Source organism: Eleutherodactylus coqui, chromosome 11 (assembly GCF_035609145.1).
Source record: "Eleutherodactylus coqui strain aEleCoq1 chromosome 11, aEleCoq1.hap1, whole genome shotgun sequence".
In the NCBI taxonomy this organism is placed as follows: Eukaryota; Metazoa; Chordata; class Amphibia; order Anura; family Eleutherodactylidae; genus Eleutherodactylus; species Eleutherodactylus coqui.
The window spans coordinates 2,574,496-2,588,586 of NC_089847.1; the positions used below are offsets into that span (position 1 = coordinate 2,574,496).

The 14,091-nt window shown below is 59.0% G+C and overlaps 1 protein-coding gene across 1 annotated transcript in view; it reads left to right on the plus strand.

Moving 5' to 3' along the window:
- The first annotated feature begins 4,265 nt into the window (after window positions 1-4,265).
- Window positions 4,266-14,091, plus strand: part of LOC136581653 (meckelin-like) — a 72,768-nt gene continuing 62,942 nt past the window's right edge. The window contains exons 1-5 of the mRNA XM_066582276.1: window positions 4,266-4,557; window positions 13,378-13,457; window positions 13,658-13,739; window positions 13,831-13,906; window positions 13,987-14,044. Of these exons, the coding sequence (XP_066438373.1) occupies window positions 4,389-4,557; window positions 13,378-13,457; window positions 13,658-13,739; window positions 13,831-13,906; window positions 13,987-14,044 (465 nt within the window). The 5' untranslated portion in view covers window positions 4,266-4,388. The remainder of the gene's footprint in view (window positions 4,558-13,377; window positions 13,458-13,657; window positions 13,740-13,830; window positions 13,907-13,986; window positions 14,045-14,091) is intronic.

Genomic DNA, 14,091 nt, shown 5'->3' on the forward strand with positions numbered 1-14,091 from the left:
ATAGAGGCTCTAGTACTTTGTTGTACCGCCTCTAGCTTGGATACAAGAGGGTACTATAGCCTCCATGCCTGTATCACATCTTGTATCTAAGCTAGAAGTGGTAGAACAGGGTACTAGAGCCTCCATGCGGTTCCTTCCTCCCTCGTATTACATCTGGTATCTAAGCTAGAGGCGGTACAACTGGGTATTAGAGCCTCAATGACCGTCCGTATCACATCTTGTATCTAAGCTAGAGGTGGTACAACAGGTTACTAAAGCCTCTATTCCCACCCGTATACAGGTTACAGCATCCATACCAAGGTTCCGACATAGATACGGTACTGGAGCTGAGCTTAGTGCGTATATACAAGATCACTCCACCTTCCACTACTGCTCACAGAAGCACGCTGATTCTCAGGACCCAGTAGTTCCTTTTTATAAAAAGTGATGCAGAATGTGCCCGTCCTTCTCAGGGTGCCGGTATAACCTGCATGTCCTGCAACACAACGAGCCTCGCACAACCAGACTGACAGAGCAATACAATGGATTCCAGCGGCAGAAGATGTTGGTTTTTAACAGTAGTAAGCTAGCCCCCCCCCCCCCCCCCATACATTTGGTGTGGCAGTGATGGCACCGGACAGTCACTGCTGCAGGGCGCACACCACCCCAGAGATGGAGCGATTGCGTTATTTCTGCATTTCCCTCCACTTAGAATCTTTTTTTTACACTTTTCAGTACATAACATCACTGAAATCTACGACTCGTCATGAAAAACACAACAAGCCCTCCGCCCGCTACACTGCATGGGGAAGTAAGGGCAGCGCCTTAGGGGTTAAAGATGGGCACGGCTACGCCAACAAGAATGTGCCAGCGCCGCATCTTTTGGAGGTTACAAAGAACAGGGATAAACGAGAACTGACATTTGACGACGTGCCGCATATTCGGACACAACCCCAGCCAGCAGAGGGCGCTGCTCATGGAGCCCCACACACTGGACGCCCTACTCTTCTCTGACAGTGGGTAATAATGGGTTGCGTGCCCCGCTGGTCCGTGTGCCATCAGGATGTGCGTTTTCCTTATTGGTGGTTTGTGGGTCCGCGGAGCATATTATACCGGCGGCATACAGCGCCACAGCGTACACAGAAGATGGCGTTCCTGAACCGCGTCCCAGGCCCCTCACCAGCCAAGCCGGAAGCCTACTGCACGCTGATGAGGGGCGAACAACCCGAAACAGCTGGCTGTGGATGGAGTCTGGCTCGGCTTTCAATTCCCAGCCATTGTTACAAGGCTTGTATAAAGAGTCTAACATTGACCTGCAGGAATGCTGCCTTCCAATAGTTGGCGCTGCAGAAGCATTACACTTTTTTGATGTCCCTGGAGGGGACTTGAACCTGCAATCTCAAGATCACTCAAATGATACACTGCAGTAATTCTGCATTGCAGTGTATTATTATTACTTCATGCTATGATAGGTCATGGGAGGCCCAGATACTGTTGACTGGCATCTGATGGCCGTGGCAACCCAACAGTGCTGCGTGACCTTGTGGTGGGGTTTGTTCTGGAGGCGGGGCCCTCTGTGTCAGGGAACAGGTTCTCCGGGGCCCTGCACTCCAAGAGATGCAGCCAGGTTTGTGTGCCAACAGCGTCAGGGTGGCACATGGCTCTTATTTAAATACAATGGAGGCTTCGTTAAGGAGTGATTGGGTGCCCCCCAAGGGATTCGCTGGTTCCCCGAGAGGCCCGTCCACTTCTGGGTCCAATGCAGGGTGTGATTTGTGTAGCACTCGGCGCCGCCCTGCTGTTCACGGATCCTCTTGGATGCTGCAGGCAACAGTAACCACGGTACAAGCAGCTAGACGAGGCGCCGCGACACGATTGTGTGATGTGCTGCCCGAGCAGCCGGGGGCTCATTGAAGACCACCATGTCTGCCATCTCTGTCCTGCTATTCGGCCCCGCCAGCCGCGTAACACACTGCGCAGACATCTGCTATCCGCGGTAACGTGTCCGCCGGCGCCGCTGAAGAGCAGAATGATGAAGCGCAGCGCCGGCGGCTCCATCCTTAAGAAAACGGAAAAAAGTGATGAAAAAACATCTGAACCCTAAAAAAGATACAAGGAAACCTACGTCTCGGAGCGCGACACGACGCGCCATCACACGGCGCCGGGGGATACAAGAGGGTACATCACACGGCGCCGGGGGATACAAGAGGATACATCACACGGCGCCGGGGGATACAAGAGGATACATCACACGGCGCCGGGGGATACAAGAGGGTACATCACACGGCGCCGGGGGATACAAGAGGGTACATCACACGGCGCCGGGGGATACAAGAGGATACATCACACGGCGCCGGGGGATACAAGAGGATACATCACACGGCGCCGGGGGATACAAGAGGGTACATCACACGGCGCCGGGGGATACAAGAGGGTACATCACACGGCGCCGGGGGATACAAGAGGATACATCACACGGCGCCGGGGGATAAAAGAGGATACATCACACGGCGCCGGGGGATACAAGAGGATACATCACACGGCGCCGGGGGATACAAGAGGATACATCACACGGCGCCGGGGGATACAAGAGGATACATCACACGGCGCCGGGGGATACAAGAGGGTACATCACACGGCGCCGGGGAATACAAGAGGGTACATCACACGGCGCCGGGGGATACAAGAGGGTACATCACACGGCGCCGGGGGATACAAGAGGATACATCACACGGCGCCGGGGGATACAAGAGGATACATCACACGGCGCCAGGGGCGGGAAATACGCTGTGCAGCGGGAAGAGCGGCGAAACGAGATCCGCTTATAGAAAAGGGACTTCTGGGTAAAAAAAGGCTGGGATTTATTTTATTTTTATTCCTGTATAATATTGTTTCGTCGCAGGGAGGATCCCTCATCTGGATGCTGGGAGTAGTAGTCCTCCCTCTGACGGGGTGTTACGTCGCCCCCTGGTGTTCGCAGGTGGGATCCCTCGTCTGGATGCTGGGAGTAGTAGTCCTCCCTCTGACGGGGTGTTACGTCGCCCCCTGGTGTTCGCAGGTGGGATCCCTCGTCTGGATGCTGGGAGTGGTAGTCCTCCCACTGACGGGGTGTTACGTCGCCCCCTGGTGTTCGCAGGTGGGATCCCTCGTCTGGATGCTGGGAGTCGTAGTCCTTCCTCTGACGGGGTGTTACGTCGCCCCCTGGTGTTCGCAGGTGGGATCCCTCGTCTGGACGCTGGGAGTAGTAGTCCTTTCTCTGACGGGGTGGTACGTCGCCCCCTGGTGTTCGCAGGTGGGATCCCTCGCCTGGATGCTGGGAGTAGTAGTCCTTTCTCTGACGAGGTGTTACGTCGATCGCAGGTGTAGCAGTAGTCCTCCCTCTGACGGGGTGTTACGTCGCCCCCTGGTGCTCACAGGTGGGATTCCTCACCTGGATGCTGGGAGTAGTAGTCCTTCCTCTGAGAGGGTGTTACATCGCTCCCTGGTGCTCGCAGGTGGGATCCCTCGTCTACATACAGGGAGTAGTAGTCCTTTCTCTGACGGTGTGTTATGTCGCCCCCTGGTGTCCGCCAGTGGGATCCCTCATCTGGATACTGGGGGTAGTAGTCCTCCCTCTGACAGGGTGTTACGTCGGTCGCAGATGAGAACCCTCGCCTAGGCGCTGGCAGTAGTAGTCCTTCTTCTGCCGGGGTGTTACGTCGTCCCTTTGTGCTAGCAGTTGGAATCCTTCGCCTGGAGTAGTAGTCCTTCCGACAGGGTGTTACGTCGCCCCCTGGTGCTCACAGGGTAGTTTCCTCACCTGGATGCTGGGAGTAGTAGTCCTTCTTCTGACGGGGTGTTATGTCGCCCCCTGGTGCTCACAGGGTAGTTTCCTCATCTGGATGCTGGGAGTAGTAGTCCTTCCTCTGACGGGGCGTTATGTCGCCCCCTTGTCCTCGCAGGTGGGATCACTCGTCTGGATGCTGGGAGTAGTAGTCCTTCCTCTGAATGGGTGTTATGTCGTCCCCTGGTGTTCACAGGTGGGATCACTCGTCTGGATGCTGGGAGTAGTAGTCCTTCCTCTGAATGGATATTATGTCGCCTCCTGGTGCTCACAGTTGGAATCACTCGTCTGGATGCTGGGAGTAGTAGTCTTTCCTCTGAATGGGTGTTATGTCGCCCCCTGGTGCTCACAGTTATAATCCCTTGTCTGGATGCTGGGAGTAGTAGTCCTCACTCTGACGGGGTGTTACGTCGCCCCCTGATTGGTCAGCCGCATCCATTATCTCTCAGTCAGTTCTCTGTTATCAGCCGCTTCATCCCCGTTCTGTGTCAGAGACTCCGAGGAGGACTACAAGCCCCAGCAGCGGCGGTTGGGCGTCACGTGGTTGCCAGGGGAGCGGTTACTATGGAGACGGTAGTTGTGGCTCATGGCGTCCCGCGGCCCGCTGCTCGTGCTGCTCCTCGGCCTCACCCGCCTCTCCCGGCCGCAGACCGGCACCTCCATCTCGCTCATCCGGCCGGGCAGCTGCGGAGGCTTCTACAACCCGGCCCGCTACTCGTGCAGCAGCTGCGGCTCCGGCCAGAGCGCCCCCGACGGTGAGTGCGGACAGCGGGGGGACTGCAAGGCGCAGCCGACCCACGTATACCGACCGCAGCAGGACTACAACTCCCAGCATGCCCCGTACAGAGGCCCAGCAGGACTACAACTCCCAGCATGCCCTGTAGAGCGACCCCAGCAGGACTACAACTCCCAGCATGCCCTGTAGAGCGACCCCAGCAGGACTACAACTCCCAGCATGCCCCGTAGAGTGACCCCAGCAAGACTACAACTCCCAGCATGCCCCGTATAGAGGCCCAGCAGGACTACAACTCCCAGCATGCCCCGTAGAGCGACCCCAGCAGGACTACAACTCCCAGCATGCACAGTAGAGCGACCCCAGCAGGACTACAACTCCCAGCATGCACAGTAGAGCGACCCCAGCAGGACTACAACTCCCAGCATGCTCCGTAGAGCGACTCCAGCTGGACTACAACTCCCAGCATGCCCCGTATATTGACCCCAGCAGGACTACAACTCCCAGCATGCCCCGTATATTGACCCCAGCAGGACTACAACTCCCAGCATACTCCGTAGAGCGACCCCAGCAGGACTACAACTCCCAGCATGCCCCGTACAGAGGCCCAGCAGGACTACAACTCCCAGCATGCCCTGTAGAGCGACCCCAGCAGGACTACAACTCCCAGCATGCCCTGTAGAGCGACCCCAGCAGGACTACAACTCCCAGCATGCCCCGTAGAGTGACCCCAGCAAGACTACAACTCCCAGCATGCCCCGTATAGAGGCCCAGCAGGACTACAACTCCCAGCATGCCCCGTAGAGCGACCCCAGCAGGACTACAACTCCCAGCATGCACAGTAGAGCGACCCCAGCAGGACTACAACTCCCAGCATGCACAGTAGAGCGACCCCAGCAGGACTACAACTCCCAGCATGCTCCGTAGAGCGACTCCAGCTGGACTACAACTCCCAGCATGCCCCGTATATTGACCCCAGCAGGACTACAACTCCCAGCATGCCCCGTATATTGACCCCAGCAGGACTACAACTCCCAGCATACTCCGTAGAGCGACCCCAGCAGGACTACAACTCCCAGCATGCCCCGTACAGAGGCCCAGCAGGACTACAACTCCCAGCATGCCCCGTAGAGTGACCCCAGCAGGACTACAACTCCCAGCATGCCCCTTAGAGCGACCCTAGCAGGACTACAACTCCCAGCATGCCCCGTAGAGCGACCCCAGCAGGACTACAACTCCCAGCATGCCCCGTAGAGTGACCCCAGCAGGACTACAACTCCCAGCATGCCCCGTAGAGTGACCCCAGCAGGACTACAACTCCCAGCATGCCCCGTAGAGTGACCCCAGCAGGACTACAACTCCCAGCATGCCCCTTAGAGCGACCCCAGCAGGACTACAACTCCCAGCATGCCCCGTAGAGCGACCCCAGCAGGACTACAACTCCCAGCATGCCCCGTAGAGCGACCCCTGCAAGACTACAACTCCCAGCATGCCCCGTAGAGCGACCCCCAGCAGGACTACAACTCCCAGCATGCACTGCAGAGCGACCCCAGCAGGACTACAACTCCCAGCATGCCCCGTAGAGCGACCCCTGCAAGACTATAACTCCCAGCATGCCCCGTAGAGCGACCCCTGCAAGACTACAACTCCCAGCATGCCCCGTAGAGCGACCCCTGCAAGACTACAACTCCCAGCATGCCCCGTAGAGCGACCCCAGCAGGACTACAACTCCCAGCATGCCCCGTAGAGCGACCCCAGCAGGACTACAACTCCCAGCATGCCCCGTAGAGCGACCCCAGCAGGACTACAACTCCCAGCATGCCCCGTAGAGCGACCCGAGCAGGACTACAACTCCCAGCATGCCCCGTAGAGTGACCCCAGCAGGACTACAACTCCCAGCATGCCCCGTAGAGCGACCCCAGCAGGACTACAACTCCCAGCATGCCCCGTAGAGCGACCCCAGCAGGACTACAACTCCCAGCATGCCCCGTAGAGCGACCCCAGCAGGACTACAACTCCCAGCATGCCCTGTAGAGCGACCCCAGCAGGACTACAACTCCCAGCATGCCCTGTAGAGCGACCCCAGCAGGACTACAACTCCCAGCATGCCTTGTAGCGCGACCCCAGCAGGACTACAACTCCCAGCATGCCCCGTAGAGCGACCCCAGCAAGACTGCAACTCCCAGCATGCCCCGTAGAGCGACCCCAGCAGGACTACAACTTCCAGCATGCCCCGTAGAGCGACCCCTGCAAGACTACAACTCCCAGCATGCCCCGTAGAGCGAACCCCAGCAGGACTACAACTCCCAGCATGCCCCGTAGAGCGACCCCAGCAGGACTACAACTCCCAGCATGCCCCGTAGAGCGACCCCAGCAGGACTACAACTCCCAGCATGCCCCGTATAGAGGCCCAGCAGGACTACAACTCCCAGCATGCCCTGTAGAGCGACCCCAGCAGGACTACAACTCCCAGCATGCCCTGTAGAGCCACCCCAGCAGGACTACAACTCCCAGCATGCCCCGTAGAGCGACCCCAGCAGGACTACAACTCCCAGCATGCCCCGTAGAGCGACCCCAGCAGGACTACAACTCCCAGCATGCCCTGTAGAGCGACCCGAGCAGGACTACAACTCCCAGCATGCCCCGTAGAGTGACCCCAGCAGGACTACAACTCCCAGCATGCCCCGTAGAGCGACCCTAGCAGGACTACAACTCCCAGCATGCACCGTAGAGCGACCCCAGCAGGACTACAACTCCCAGCATGCCCCGTAGAGCATCCGCAGCAGGACTACAACTCCCAGCATGCCCTGTAGAGCGACCCCAGCAGGACTACAACTCCCAGCATGCCCCGTAGAGCGACCCCAGCAGGACTACAACTCCCAGCATGCCCTGTAGAGCGACCCCAGCAGGACTGCAACTCCCAGCATGCCCCGTATAGAGGCCCAGCAGGACTACAACTCCCAGCATGCCCTGTAGAGTGACCCCAGCAGGACTACAACTCCCAGCATGTCCTGTAGAGTGACCCCAGCAGGACTACAACTCCCAGCATGCCCCGTAGAGTGACCCCAGCAGGACTACAACTCCCAGCATGCCCCGTAGAGCGACCCTAGCAGGACTACAACTCCCAGCATGCCCCGTAGAGCGACCCTAGCAGGACTACAACTCCCAGCATGCCCCGTAGAGCGACCCCAGCAGGACTACAACTCCCAGCATGCCCCGTAGAGCAACCGCAGCAGGACTACAACTCCCAGCATGCCCTGTAGAGCGACCCCAGCAGGACTACAACTCCCAGCATGCCCCGTACAGAGGCCCAGCAGGACTACAACTCCCAGCATGCCCCGTAGAGTGACCCCAGCAGGACTACAACTCCCAGCATGCCCCGTAGAGCGACCCCAGCAGGACTACAACTCCCAGCATGCCCCGAAGAGTGACCCCAGCAGGACTACAACTCCCAGCATGCCCCGTAGAGCGACCACAGCAGGACTACAACTCCCAGCATGCCCTGTAGAGCGACCCCAGCAGGACTACAACTCCCAGCATGCCCCGTATAGAGGCCCAGCAGGACTACAACTCCCAGCATGCCCCGTAGAGCAATCGCAGCAGGACTACAACTCCCAGCATGCCCCGTAGAGCGACCCCAGCAGGACTACAACTCCCAGCATGCCCCGTAGAGCAACCGCAGCAGGACTAAAACTTCCAGCATGCCCTGTAGAGCGACCCCAGCAGGACTACAACTCCCAGCATGCCCTGTAGAGCGACCCCAGCAGGACTACAACTCCCAGCATGCCTTGTAGAGCGACCCCAGCAGGACTACAACTCCCAGCATGCCCCATAGAGCGACCCTAGCAGGACTACAACTCCCAGCATGCCCCGTATATTGACCCCAGCAGGACTACAACTCCCAGCATGCCCCGTACAGTGACCCCAGCAGGACTACAACTCCCAGCATGCCCCGTAGAGCGACCCCCCAGCAGGACTACAACTCCCAGCATGCCTCGTAGAGCGACCCCCAGCAGGCCTACAACTCCCAGCATGCCCCGTAGAGCGACCCCAGCAAGACTGCAACTCCCAGCATGCCCCGTAGAGCGACCCCAGCAAGACTACAACTCCCAGCATGCCCCATAGAGCGACCCCAGCAGGACTACAACTCCCAGCATGCACTGTAGAGCGACCTTAGCAGGACTACAACTCCCAGCATGCACTGTAGAGCGACCTTAGCAGGACTACAACTCCCAGCATGCCCCGTAGAGCGACCCCCAGCAGGACTACAACTCCCAGCATGCCCCGTAGAGCGACCCCCAGCAGGACTACAACTCCCAGCATGCCCCGTAGAGCGACCCCAGCAAGACTGCAACTCCCAGCATGCCCCGTAGAGCGACCCCAGCAAGACTACAACTGCCAGCATGCCCCGTAGAGCGACCCCAGCAGGAGTACAACTCCCAGCATGCCCCGTATATTGACCCCAGCAGGACTACAACTCCCAGTATGCCCTATAGAGCGACCCTAGAAGGACTACAACTCCCAGCATGCCCCGTAGAGCGACCCCAGCAGGAGTACAACTCCTAGCATGCACAGTAGAGTGACCCTAGCAGGACTACAACTCCCAGCATGCTCCGTAGAGCGACCCTAGCAGGACTACAACTTCCAGCATGCCCCGTAGAGTGACCCCAGCAGGACTACAACTTCCAGCATGCCCCGTACAGTGACCCAAGCAGGACTACAACTCCCAGCATGCCCCGTAGAGCGACCCCCAGCAGGACTACAACTCCCAGCATGCCCTGTAGAGCGACCCCAGCAAGACTACAACTCCCAGCATGCCCCGTAGAGCGACCTCAGGAAGACTACAACTCCCAGCATGCCCCGTAGAGCGACCCCAGCAGGAGTACAACTCCCAGTATGCCCTTTAGAGCGACCCTAGAAGGACTACAACTCCCAGCATGCCCCGTAGAGCGACCCCAGCAGGAGTACAACTCCCAGCATGCACAGTAGAGCGACCCCAGCAGGACTACAACTTCCAGCATGCCCCGTAGAGCGACCCCAGCAGGACTACAACTTCCAGCATGCCCCGTAGAGCGACCCCAGCAGGAGTACAACTCCTAGCATGCACAGTAGAGCGACCCTAGCAGGACTACAACTCCCAGCATGCTCCGTAGAGCGACCCCAGCAGGAGTACGACTTCCAGCATGCCCCGTAGAGCGACCCCAGCAGGACTACAACTTCCAGCATGCCCCTTAGAGCGACCCCAGCAGGACTACAAGTCCCAGCATGCCCCGTAGAGCGACCCCAGCAGGAGTACAACTCCCAGCATGCACAGTAGAGCGACCCCAGCAGGACTACAACTTCCAGCATGCCCCGTAGAGCGACCGCAGCAGGACTACAACTTCCAGCATGCCCCGTAGAGCGACCCCAGCAGGAGTACAACTCCTAGCATGCACAGTAGAGCGACCCCAGCAGGACTACAACTCCCAGCATGCCCCGTAGAGCGACCCTAGCAGGACTACAACTCCCAGCATGCACCGTAGAGCGACCCCAGCAGGACTACAACTCCCAGCATGCCCTGTAGAGCGACCCCAGCAGGACTACAACTCCCAGCATGCCCCGTAGAGCGACCCCAGCAGGACTACAACTCCCAGCATGCCCTGTAGAGCGACCCCAGCAGGACTACAACTCCCAGCATGCCCCGTATAGAGGCCCAGCAGGACTACAACTCCCAGCATGCCCTGTAGAGTGACCCCAGCAGGACTACAACTCCCAGCATGCCCTGTAGAGTGACCCCAGCAGGACTACAACTCCCAGCATGCCCCGTAGAGTGACCCCAGCAGGACTACAACTCCCAGCATGCCCCGTAGAGCGACCCTAGCAGGACTACAACTCCCAGCATGCCCCGTAGAGCGACCCTAGCAGGACTACAACTCCCAGCATGCCCCGTAGAGCGACCCCAGCAGGACTACAACTCCCAGCATGCCCCGTAGAGCAACCGCAGCAGGACTACAACTCCCAGCATGCCCTGTAGAGCGACCCCAGCAGGACTACAACTCCCAGCATGCCCCGTACAGAGGCCCAGCAGGACTACAACTCCCAGCATGCCCCGTAGAGTGACCCCAGCAGGACTACAACTCCCAGCATGCCCCGTAGAGCGACCCCAGCAGGACTACAACTCCCAGCATGCCCCGAAGAGTGACCCCAGCAGGACTACAACTCCCAGCATGCCCCGTAGAGCGACCACAGCAGGACTACAACTCCCAGCATGCCGCGTAGAGCGACCCTAGCAGGACTACAACTCCCAGCATGCCCCGTAGAGCGACCCCAGCAGGACTACAACTCCCAGCATGCCCCGTAGAGCAACCGCAGCAGGACTACAACTCCCAGCATGCCCTGTAGAGCGACCCCAGCAGGACTACAACTCCCAGCATGCCCCGTACAGAGGCCCAGCAGGACTACAACTCCCAGCATGCCCCGTAGAGTGACCCCAGCAGGACTACAACTCCCAGCATGCCCCGTAGAGCGACCCCAGCAGGACTACAACTCCCAGCATGCCCCGAAGAGTGACCCCAGCAGGACTACAACTCCCAGCATGCCCCGTATAGAGGCCCAGCAGGACTACAACTCCCAGCATGCCCCGTAGAGCAATCGCAGCAGGACTACAACTCCCAGCATGCCCCGTAGAGCGACCCCAGCAGGACTACAACTCCCAGCATGCCCCGTAGAGCAACCGCAGCAGGACTAAAACTTCCAGCATGCCCTGTAGAGCGACCCCAGCAGGACTACAACTCCCAGCATGCCCTGTAGAGCGACCCCAGCAGGACTACAACTCCCAGCATGCCTTGTAGAGCGACCCCAGCAGGACTACAACTCCCAGCATGCCCCGTAGAGCGACCCTAGCAGGACTACAACTCCCAGCATGCCCCGTATATTGACCCCAGCAGGACTACAACTCCCAGCATGCCCCGTACAGTGACCCCAGCAGGACTACAACTCCCAGCATGCCCCGTAGAGCGACCCCCCAGCAGGACTACAACTCCCAGCATGCCTCGTAGAGCGACCCCCAGCAGGCCTACAACTCCCAGCATGCCCCGTAGAGCGACCCCAGCAAGACTGCAACTCCCAGCATGCCCCGTAGAGCGACCCCAGCAAGACTACAACTCCCAGCATGCCCCATAGAGCGACCCCAGCAGGACTACAACTCCCAGCATGCACTGTAGAGCGACCTTAGCAGGACTACAACTCCCAGCATGCACTGTAGAGCGACCTTAGCAGGACTACAACTCCCAGCATGCCCCGTAGAGCGACCCCCAGCAGGACTACAACTCCCAGCATGCCCCATAGAGCGACCCCCAGCAGGACTACAACTCCCAGCATGCCCCGTAGAGCGACCCCAGCAAGACTGCAACTCCCAGCATGCCCCGTAGAGCGACCCCAGCAAGACTACAACTGCCAGCATGCCCCGTAGAGCGACCCCAGCAGGAGTACAACTCCCAGCATGCCCCGTATATTGACCCCAGCAGGACTACAACTCCCAGTATGCCCTATAGAGCGACCCTAGAAGGACTACAACTCCCAGCATGCCCCGTAGAGCGACCCCAGCAGGAGTACAACTCCTAGCATGCACAGTAGAGTGACCCTAGCAGGACTACAACTCCCAGCATGCTCCGTAGAGCGACCCTAGCAGGACTACAACTTCCAGCATGCCCCGTAGAGTGACCCCAGCAGGACTACAACTTCCAGCATGCCCCGTACAGTGACCCCAGCAGGACTACAACTCCCAGCATGCCCCGTAGAGCGACCCCCAGCAGGACTACAACTCCCAGCATGCCCTGTAGAGCGACCCCAGCAAGACTACAACTCCCAGCATGCCCCGTAGAGTGACCTCAGGAAGACTACAACTCCCAGCATGCCCCGTAGAGCGACCCCAGCAGGAGTACAACTCCCAGTATGCCCTTTAGAGCGACCCTAGAAGGACTACAACTCCCAGCATGCCCCGTAGAGCGACCCCAGCAGGAGTACAACTCCCAGCATGCACAGTAGAGCGACCCCAGCAGGACTACAACTTCCAGCATGCCCCGTAGAGCGACCCCAGCAGGACTACAACTTCCAGCATGCCCCGTAGAGCGACCCCAGCAGGAGTACAACTCCTAGCATGCACAGTAGAGCGACCCTAGCAGGACTACAACTCCCAGCATGCTCCGTAGAGCGACCCCAGCAGGAGTACGACTTCCAGCATGCCCCGTAGAGCGACCCCAGCAGGACTACAACTTCCAGCATGCCCCTTAGAGCGACCCCAGCAGGACTACAAGTCCCAGCATGCCCCGTAGAGCGACCCCAGCAGGAGTACAACTCCCAGCATGCACAGTAGAGCGACCCCAGCAGGACTACAACTTCCAGCATGCCCCGTAGAGCGACCGCAGCAGGACTACAACTTCCAGCATGCCCCGTAGAGCGACCCCAGCAGGAGTACAACTCCTAGCATGCACAGTAGAGCGACCCTAGCAGGACTACAACTTCCAGCATGCTCCGTAGAGCGACCCCAGCAGGAGTACGACTTCCAGCATGCCCCGTAGAGTGACCCCAGCAGGACTACAACTTTCAGCATGCCCCTTAGAGCGACCCCAGCAGGACTGCAACTCCCAGCATGCCCCGTATTGCCCCAGCCAGGAGGTGCCAACCGCTGTGACCTGTACCTGTCAGCTGTATTTGCCATCATCGGGGGGCGCTCTCCTGGCTCCACTACCTACTGAGGAGCAGACATCAAGGTGCTGGTGGAGCGTCCCCACATCGCCGCTCGCGGTTCGTCTTAGGTCTTGTGACTGCCGTTCGCTGCCTCAGCTGTCTCTTCCGGTTTTAGGTCTCCGTTGCTCCTGTCCGGCTGGTTTTGCCGTCGAGGACCTGGGATCTCCCCAAGTCAACTGCAGTCAGTGCCAACCTGTAAGTACCCGCGCCTCGTGTGGCATACGCTGTATGTCTGCAGTGCGACCTGGGTGACCGGCGCCCTCCTGCATGTTGTCACCCAGCTGTCCCAGGAAGTAAAGAGCCTCTCTAGGAAGAGGTCCGCCCCCAGCGCTGACACGCTGCCCGCGGCCGATGGCGGACCCCTCAGGTAGTTATCACTGCGTTTCCTTCCGTAGCACGAGGTGGTCTCGGTGGACCGGCGGACCTGCCTGCGGTGTGATGGTGGCCGCTGCAGCTGTAGCAGTGGTGAAGCTAGAGGTAGGTCGGTGGGACTGACCGCCTCTACTCCCGGATCACCCGCAGATTTTTACCTGTTTTTATAGGTTTTATTTTTACATTTTTCTTTTAGAGGAAAACCTAGTAGATAAAACGTCGCGGTGCGTGGTGTGCGGGGGAGGGACGCGGCCGAGCGCAGCCGGAGACCGGTAAGTTCCCATAACGCCGGCCGTCAGCGTGCTTCACAGGACATCAGTGGTTACAATGTATCACATTGTCTTTCTTCCAGCTGTGAACTATGTCCGCCGACCTACGGCAGTAACTGCAGCTGCCCTGCCAACCAGCAGGTAAGTGTCCTCATACGATGCCGTCCGCAGGGCCGCCGCCTCTACTG